The sequence below is a fragment of the Oculina patagonica genome, chromosome 12 (assembly GCF_052425735.1).
Source record: "Oculina patagonica isolate OP01 chromosome 12, crgOcupat, whole genome shotgun sequence".
Lineage (NCBI taxonomy): Eukaryota > Metazoa > Cnidaria > Anthozoa > Scleractinia > Oculinidae > Oculina > Oculina patagonica.
This window is the reverse complement of record NC_135769.1, coordinates 20,646,082-20,655,804: the sequence shown is the minus strand read 5'-3', so window position 1 is coordinate 20,655,804 and position 9,723 is coordinate 20,646,082. Positions and strand designations below refer to the sequence as shown.

General features: G+C 38.5%; 1 protein-coding gene across 1 annotated transcript; it reads right to left on the bottom strand.

The window, feature by feature from the left end:
- Positions 1 to 1,002: 1,002 nt before the first annotated feature.
- LOC144632169 (ATP-binding cassette sub-family C member 5-like) lies at positions 1,003 to 5,771 on the bottom strand. Its single transcript, XM_078490767.1, has 3 exons — positions 5,666 to 5,771; positions 3,605 to 4,522; positions 1,003 to 1,910 (listed from the first exon to the last, which is right to left on the bottom strand). Exons 2-3 carry the CDS (start codon positions 4,476 to 4,478, stop codon positions 1,003 to 1,005), a joined length of 1,782 nt encoding a protein of 593 aa, XP_078346893.1. The 5' UTR covers positions 4,479 to 4,522; positions 5,666 to 5,771.
- Positions 5,772 to 9,723: the final 3,952 nt, after the last annotated feature.

Genomic DNA, 9,723 nt, shown 5'->3' with positions numbered 1-9,723 from the left:
GTTGGAAAGTTTTAACCGTTAGCCGTCAAATATGTTAACCGTAAAATATCGGTCAGTAATTATAAATAAAACAGACTAGATCACTTCATCGTGCCAGAATGGTCCCACGACCTAAAATATGTTTTTTTAATAATAGAAATTAATTTTTAACTTTAAAAAAAAAAAAACAATGGAAATTAATTTGTAACTTCTGTTATCCGTTATGGAAATAAATTACCCGTTAGCCGTAAAGAAGCCAAAATTTTAACCGTTAACCGTAAAAGCCACCACCCCATTGAGACCCTCGGATTAGAGATCGATGGTCAAATTTCCAACAATAACATATCAACGGTAACTGCGGTAAGGCTGGTTTCCAATAGCGTAAGAACCAGAACGTTTCCATTATTATGCCCTGATTCCGCTCATGACTCAAGTGAAAACGATTGTCGCACTTTCAAGCAGAAGCGGAAGAGCAAACCAATCACAATGCTAGTTCTCAGGCCCTCCGAAAATTTCCTTTCTTCTTGCGACTCCGACAATCTAGTTTCCGCTGAGTCATACGCGACGAGTTATAAGCGGAATCGAAAACTCTGCTTACGACTTCGTCGATTTGATTTTCACTAGATCGTAACGCTCACGCACTTCTGATTACGACTCCGAATCCTTCGTTAGTGACGTCGTTAGTGAATCCGTCGTTAGGAAACCACCTATAAGCCTGGTGGTTTCCTGGAGGTCTCCTCGCCCTATCTACTTTAGTTATTTTGTAATAACTCATTTCAAAAGTGGCTAATAAAATGATGATGATAAAACCCAGCCTTAACGGGCCTATCAAGGTTGCACCTACCAAAGATACACATCCACACGCACATATAAATTTAGTAATCGTTATTCTAAAGATTTAAAAGAGCTATGAATATAAACTATAAAACTTAAAACTAATAACATGAATAGACTCATACGCCGATCCCAGAGAAGTTTGTACAAAGGGCGTTTCCCACTTTGCGCAGTGTTTAGTGAGATTATTCATATATCTGCAACTCGAGCCATTTCACTTAAGGCACTTCCTTCCCTATTCCCCAGTGAATCAAATTTGTCAAATTCAGCAACCTCCCCATTTTTTAAAGCCAAAATCATGTCACAGTCTTTGATGGCGTTCAGCCGATGAGCTATAGTGATAACTGTGGAGTCCCCCAGTTTCTCACGCACGACGTTCCAGATTGTTTGTTCTGTGTCTGGATCCACGTGTGCAGTGGGCTCATCCAAGATGATGATCTTGCTTTGCTGTAACAGCACACGAGCCAAACAAATTAACTGCCATTCTCCTACACTGACATTTGCCCCATGTTCCAACAACTCGTGATCCAGCTGTCCGTCTAGGCTATCCACCAACTCGTTCAGCTGCACATCCTCTAAAGCTCGCCATAAGTCTATATCTTGAAACTGCTCCACAAGATCAAGATTTTTTCTCAATGATCCACCAAAAAGGACAGGACTTTGGCCAAGAACGGATACACATCGTCGAGCTTCTTGGAGGTTGATTTGTTTGATTGGAGTATTATCGACCATTATCTCTCCATCAGCGTCTGGCATGCGCATCAGAGCTGCCACAAAAGATGACTTCCCTGCACCTGTGCGGCCTGCAACACCGATCTTTGCTCCTCCTTTGATGTTAAGATTGATTTTCTTCAGAACCTGAGGTCCTCCCGGATAGTACGTCAATGATACATCTTGGAATGTAAGATTTCCTTCGCGTGGCCAGTGTTCCGGGGGAGGTCGTCCAACTTTGTATCCAGGCTCAGAGTCAAGCTTGGTGTACGTTGTAACACGTTCAACTGACGTCATGAAATTCTCGACATCCGAGGTTTTTTTGACAGTGTATTGAACGGTATCCGCAGACTGGATTACGTACACAAGCGCAAGTCCAGCAAAAGCTGATTGAAAAGAGAAAGGAATATACACCGAAGTCATAAATGGCGGGCATGCGGAAAAAACTGAGAGATTGAGAGATATATTACACTCCTTTTTTTCTATAAGAATATATTTTATAAGAATATCGACGCTGAAATTTGCGCAACTTTTAGAATATTTTAAGAATAAACCCGAGGCTAAGATTTTGAAAAGAATATTATTTTGTGTTAAAAAATTGTAAATACAATACAAATACAAAACAGTATAAAATTTTTCCTTTCTCTAAATGGCAAAACTAGCCAAAAAAGCAACACGAGATATATGCCAATTTTGATTCGTGTTAACACGCGGCCACCACATCAGTTTGCAGTTTGGAATAAAAGTTTTACAAATGATTCATTGTAAAGCTCTGCCGGCACTTACACTGTAAATAAATTATTATCAGTAAGAAACGTTGGACCTAAGCGTTATTTCTTGCCAAAAACTAAAATAACATGTAATGCACATTTAATCATTGTATTGAAGTTTTCTTATGAAAATCAGATGCTCTTTTTTGAATTGTCAATATATGGTGGAGCAGTCTATAAAGTTCAGTATAAAAATCGAAATACTTTCAATTTTTTTTCTATCTCCGTTTTGCACGACGCTGCTCCGTTTTTTGTTAAGTTATAATTTCAATTTCAACCATACAATTTGTCGCTTTTCAAGCAAGATCGATGATTGAAATGTCACCCACGGTCTCGCAGGATGGGTAAACTGTATTGAAACAGACTTTCAGTTTTTGATAATAGCCTCTTTTCAGCAGATAACGTTTTACATTTGCATAGCCATGAATGCAGTTGATCACAACAGCGAGGTAATTCTGCGTACAAGCTGAAAAACACCTTGAATTTTGGAGCTCCTTAAATGATTTTAACATACAAGCAGTTTAAAAACGAAAAAAAACCTTCATGTACTAAGTATGAATTTGCAGGAAACCGTCCCTCCGTTGCAAATACCGCGGGACCTGTTAACATATTTGCGACAAAGAAGCGTTTAACAATATCATTAGCAGGCATCATAAACTAACACTGTCAAAGTCTTTCGAATTTTAAACGTATTCACTCAAGATAATCACTATGCCTCGCAGTGTGTGTCCAAAATTGCTTCTTTTGTTTCTTCGCCTGCCTTGTTATGCAAATATGAAAAGTTAAAATCTATGAAAAGGAGCACTTTTCTTTAAACTTCTCAAAGTCACACCAAAAAAACTTTTTTTATTTTATGTTAATGTTTAAACATTACTATTGGAAGTTCTTGACATGTTAATTCCAACTACTTGTTACCAGTCCTTTATTGATCTATTTATTTATTTATTTATTTATTTATTTATTTATTTATTTATTTATTTATTTATATTCAGTTTTTATTTTCACATGTAGCGCTTTAATTTACGTATATTAACCTTCAGAGCATCCTGGTTGACTTGACGGAGCTATGGGAGTTTTAGCTTGACTCGCTGCAATTTAAGTTTGCTCTCTTAGCAAATATTATGACAACAAAACATACCAGTTATCTTTAACAAACGAGACATTAAACAAACTGAAAAAAATTAATAAGAACTATTTACATTATAAGCCGACCATTGTTTTCGAACAAATACGTAGTACTACGTAAATAACTTATAATTTAATTCTAGGACCAGTTTTCCCCCTTTGTTTCGTGTGTGGCAGCTACTTGCTTTCTTGCGTTCTACGCACTAGAGAAGCAAGATTCTTCCTGAACTGTTGACTATGAAGGGTGTACACCAGTGGATTGAGGCAGGAATTTAACAACGCGCATGCTGTGGACACGGAAGACACTGTAGAGTCACTGACAGGATTCACTGGACTAAGCCCGCAGAGCACTGTGGGAGGGGTCCAGCACGTGATGAAGATGATAGAGACTGTGATGAGCATCTTTGTAACCTTATGTCTGGACTGTGAAGCAGCATTTGGAGAAGAGCCTGGCACGAGAACACGGTTACGCAGGCACAAAATGATCCGCGTGTACAGGTATCCCATGATACAAATCGTCAGCACTGAATTGGCAAATGACCAAGTGAGCGAATATGCTCGATTCGTCGTGTAATCTGGGAAGTTATGTATGCATCCTTGACTTTCTGCATCGTAGGCTAATACCACGAGACTGGGCATTACCAGTAGAATAGCTGCAGTCCACAGAATTGGCACCAACCACGGGGAGCGACTACGTTGAAGTGTTTGCAACGGATGTAAGGTGGCTTTATAACGTTCAAAAGCTATTACCACCAGCAGAAAGCTCGAGGCTGAAGCTGCCGCCCAACCCAGGGCTTTCTCGGTAATGAACTTGCACAGCAGGTCTCCAATAACTCCGCTTGGCTGCTCAATAAAGTGGCTCAGAATGCAAGGAGGAATGAAGAAGACGGCGACCAGTAAATCAGCAATGGCCAAGTGAAAAAGAAACCAGTTGATCGGGGTTTTCATTGCTTTCTTCTTCAATATTACAAGGCACACGAGGGAATTGCCTGCTATGTTAAAAACTATCATGGCGGACAGACATAGCACATACAAAAGAGAGGCAGTTGCCATTGCCATTCTTTAGGTACAAATTCGGATTCGCTTCCCAAAAGGGAAGGTATCTGTAGGTAAAGAAAATTAGACAAAGATAATTTTAACACCCATACCGGAGAAAGCACAACAGTTCAAATGCAAACAACTCAGCTACTCAACAACAGGCAAAAAATTTAGCAGTTTGTGTTTATCAACAAATGTTAACCAGTGTGTTATAGATACGATAGTGGTTCATCTTAGTTAACTGTGACGAACTGTTGTCGGTGGCTGAACCTGGCTGCTTGGGCGGTGAGTGGTTATATTCGCATTGAGAATGGTTTAAAGATACCAGCACTCTAGAGTGGTTTTCACTTGGGTATCGAAAGTAATTCGCGTTTGCTTTGATCGCGTTTGATTGTTTTGCTTACTACGTAAAGTGATTGGTTTAAAACACTCGCGCCACTTTTTCAGCCAATCAGAAGTAAAACCAAATCAATCGTGAATCGCTCGCACACGTTTTCCCGCGCTTCTTGCCGGCTACATGTATTTGCTTCGAGTTTTGATTGGCTCACTGGATTGCCTGCATGTGTCCTTTGTAATTGGCTAGAGAGATTACTTTGGTTTTGGTTTTATGACACTCAATTGAAAACTGCTCTAAAGGTCAAAAAGTACAGCAAGAGAAATATTAATGCTGATCACCACACGCCTTCGGAATAAAAGCTTGACAAATCAGGCTGTAAAGCGTTTTAACTCTTTGTTGTCTTTGAATTAAATTACCGGTATTATTATATTTCATCCCAAACACTAAATCGATATTGTATCAACGCTTTGCCAAACAGATTTTACTTATTCAAAAAGACTAAAAACAGTAAAAAAAGTGAAAGGATCGATGTTCTTTAGCGATAGATCAGAAAACAACACATCTAGCAGATGTTCACATATTTGATTTGCCAACGGTAAACAGATTCTGTGAGAAATGTTGTTAACAGAATGCGTTAACTAGTTTACACTAAGTTTCTGATAAATTCGGTAGAGGTTTAAATCGAAAGACTTTGGTCTACGCTGTACTGTCGTTGGCCTGGGTATTTAAGTGATTGCTTTAACTTTCGTTCATATTATCAGTTACAAATATAATTTAGTGATTCAGCAATTGGTTCTACAAAAGACAACTGATGTGTCGGTGGAATTGAGAATTTCTCAAAGTAAGACTAGTAACTTAAACTCAAACTTACTTTCAGCCCTCGATTACATGGGAGAACCTTTTTTGCCAATTCCAGCGAAAGTTTCCTTTGAACGCAAATCTTAAATCCAGATGAGTAATTGTTACCAACGTTTGCAGAATGGTGACTGTTCACTGTACGCGATAGGCAGTCGACTAAAATTAAGTAAATAATCAATTTTGTCACGTACCACAAAGTCTCACTACTAGAATTGCAAGAAACGCATGACAGTTAATAAGAAGAGTTTATATTTTGAGCGTAGTCTTAAAACAAAAGACGACATATAGTAGCAGGGTTTTTTTGCAGCTGAGTAAATCATTGCTGATATGTCAAACTTGTGTAAATTCACCAGTAATTATTTTATTCTTCATGGGCTCAAGCCAGCGTTTGCAATCAATTCGAGGGTACGAAAATGGCCAATTTATATTATAGACAACTTAAAACTTGTTATTAGGGCGATCAGTGTTTGACATGATTAAAAACGGTTTGTATATGATCTTAAAAAGCTGTTAAAAACGTTTAAAAACTGCATTATCGGTAACTCTCTGTTACCAATTTAACTCTGATGACGGTAACAGAGAGTTACCGAAAATTCAGTTTTTTTAAAAACGTTTTTAACAGCTTTTTAAGATCAGATACAAACCGTTTTTAATCAACTTAAAACTTATCGTTATCTGAAATCTTTGTGAGTTATTTATCATTATGTGTCACGGAATATCTATATCCGTCCGTTGTAATATATAAACAATTCACTTACTAAATCGAAATGAGTTTTCTTATATATTTTTATTGTAAATTTTTAGGGTGATGTAAGGTGCATTTGATCATAATTTAAGATCAAAAACTAAAACACTAAGTTAGGTCTTATTAACGAAAGCGTTTCTTGGATCACGCTTCGTTGGATTTTCTTTGATGTTAAAAGTGTTAGTTCTGCAGGTTTTGGCGCTCTTTCCTTCCGAAAATTTACATAATTCTGTACTGATGGCATCTTTGCTAATGATTTAACACTTAATTTGCACGCTCAGCTGGGCTGCATTCCTTTACATATTTTCTTCAGCGATATATCCGGAGAAAACCTTGTCACTGTGGCCCAAGCAGATAAAACGTAGACCATGGTATATTTTTCTACAAGTTCGACAATATTTACTTAAGCGAAATAATGTCTCGAATCTAAGGTAAATTTATTAATGCGCTTTTGACCATTTATTATAGAATTAGCGCATGAATTATAATATCATTTTTATTAAACTCTGGCGGGAAATATACTTAACAGAAATACACAAAAAACAATACAGAAATCATTATTATTCTGTGGCAGCTCGACGGACGCTAGCCAGGTTGGTATATGAGCAGCGTGTTGTGTAGTCTAAAGATCGTGTTTTCTTCAGCTAGCCTACCTTCAACCGCAGGTGAGCTGGTAAGTATTAATCGAACCATTTGCACGCCATTTAACAAATTGACCAAGTTCTTTCATGCGAACCTAGTGGTTTCACTGCAAAGTTTGGAATTTTATGGCGTCATTTAGTGTATTACCGTACCCAAATTCGCAAGTAGCCAATCAGAAGCGCGATCTACTGTCCTGATATCCTACGATATCAAGTCACTGACCTGATATGCCACCATATCACGGTCACTTTGAAGTAAAGTAGTGTTACTGTACGATGAAATGAAAAGAGGTTTTACCAATAAAACAGAACTTCGTAATTTAAATTTAGCGGTGTTTAGCGGTCGTAAAAAGAGAAAAACTTTCCCGCCAAAACTAAACTTGAGCGGGCTCGCCAATTGTGCGTTGTTTGCTGATGGGTACTGAGACATTCAGACTGAAAAAATGGAGTCGGAATTTAGTAGTGTACCCCCAGCAGAATTACTACCATTTTTGAGCAGCCATCCACTAAAAGTGAGCAGCTAGAATAAATTAATTTTGGATGACGTCATAATGGGGTGTGTGGCTTATGTCTAAAATGCGCGGGAATCTTTAGTGAGGTGAAATAAATTAAAATAAAATGCGCGCGGGAATTTATGCAGCATAATTTATGCCTTGACGTCACGACACGATAAGTCTACTTGATTGATAGATTGACAGAGTAGGGAACATAGTCTACTTGAGAGCAACTTGTTCCACTGCGGATCGAAGTGAGAGAATTTTATAAGAAGCTCCGTTTTTAAATTACTTAAGATATATTTCCTTTAGCTTACTAGAGGTTTTTGAAGCTCAAATAGCTATCGAATAGTTTAATATTCACGATCAAGCAGACAGAGGCTTAACCATGCATTGTTTAGACACTTAGACACTAAACACACAAATTGTAAATCAAGCAAAACTTTATTTTAATCGCTCAACACATTACAATGATGAATTTAAGAATCGTCTTCGTCCTCGTCATTTCTAGGGGGATAGTAAGTAATTTTAGAAGTCTCTTCGTTCTTGTGTATGATTGCTCCACAATCATAACATCGACGCAAACTGTGTTTTCCGTACTTTCGGTCTAGTGGAATCTCGTGCTCGCATATAGGACAAATTTTACAGTTATCTTCCCAAAAACATTTCATGACCGCAGTATCATATACCTTCGGACCTTCGCAGTGTTGACATGGATTATGAGCTTTTGCGTGAATTAAAGCTGAACTATCAGAATCGCTATTCTCAGTTTCTTCATCGCTGTCGCTGTCGCTCTCTTGAGATTCTTCATCTTCAATACCCTCCTCAGAAGGTGTTTCCTCCTCTTCGTTACTGTCAGTCGAGTTACCGTCGTCAACCTCTTCCTCTTTATCGCGATAGGCTTGTTCTTTTTGTAATATATCGCTTAGAATTTTCTTATTCTTTATCAAACGCTTATTAACCCCAAGCTCTGCCAGTCCCTCCAGGAAGGTATTGAGTGCACAGGGTTTGGCTACATCATCGTTATATGGAAGTAGAACATACTCAACCAGCTCTGAGATGTTTGTTACTGGTATTATACGTTGATTTCGGAGTAATTGTCCGCGGGGAGTCCAAAACAAGATATCTTTGGAGGTGGCCATACTATGCAGCAGTTCAGAAGCATATTTTCTTGAAACGGCTTTGGAGAGATTGTTTAAGACATCTTGTATCCGGGGTTCTTCGCTGTCACTCTCGTCATCAGAGGATATATTGTCTTCTTTTCCACTTTCCTCCTCTTCATCATCCCATTCTACCTTTCTCTTCATATCGATAAGCACTTGTTAAAAGCAAGATACAAATGATCATTTTTTAGGATGCGGCTTTGCTTTTATAACATAAGAAGCCCCAAACTACTTATAACAGGGGTCAGCAATTCTTGAATAAAGCCTCCACCCTCTTGTACAAGAATTTGCTTCTTTGTCTTGAAGGGAACATTGGGTTCAGCGAGGTTGACTAGAGCATCCTTATATGGCATCAATTTACGCCTATCTTCTTCAGGGATCGGTATGTTTTCCGTGAGAACGTTATAAATAAGTTGCACTAATGCGTGTATCTGTTGTGGCGTGGCCGTCTTTAGAAGAAACTGACGCTGATAAGAAGGACAGTCGGCTAAGAGTCGAAGGAAACCTCGATTGTTCTTAACTACACGAGACATAATCATAGAATGAACTAATGTTAGTACGATATATCCTTTTATTGGTGGTGGTGGCGGTGGTGGTTGAGTTAAACAATAGAATTGTGGTGGTGGTGGAGTTAACCAATAGAATTGTGGTGGTGGTGGTGGTGGTGGTGGAGTTAAACAATAGAATTGTGGTGGTGGTGGAGTTAAACAATAGAATTGTGGCGGTGGTGGAGTTAAACAATAGAATTGTGGTGGTGGTGGAGTTAAACAATAGATTGTGGTGGTGGTGGAGTTAAACAATAGATTGTGGTGGTGGAGTTAAACAATAGAATTGTGGTGGTGGTGGAGTTAATCAATAGAATTGTGGCGGTGGTGGAGTTAAACAATAGAATTGTGGTGGTGGTGGAGTTAAACAATAGATTGTGGTGGTGGTGGTGGTGGTGGAGTTAAACAATAGAATTGTGGTGGTGGTGGAGTTAAACAATAGAATTGTGGCGGTGGTGGAGTTAAACAATAGAATTGTGGTGG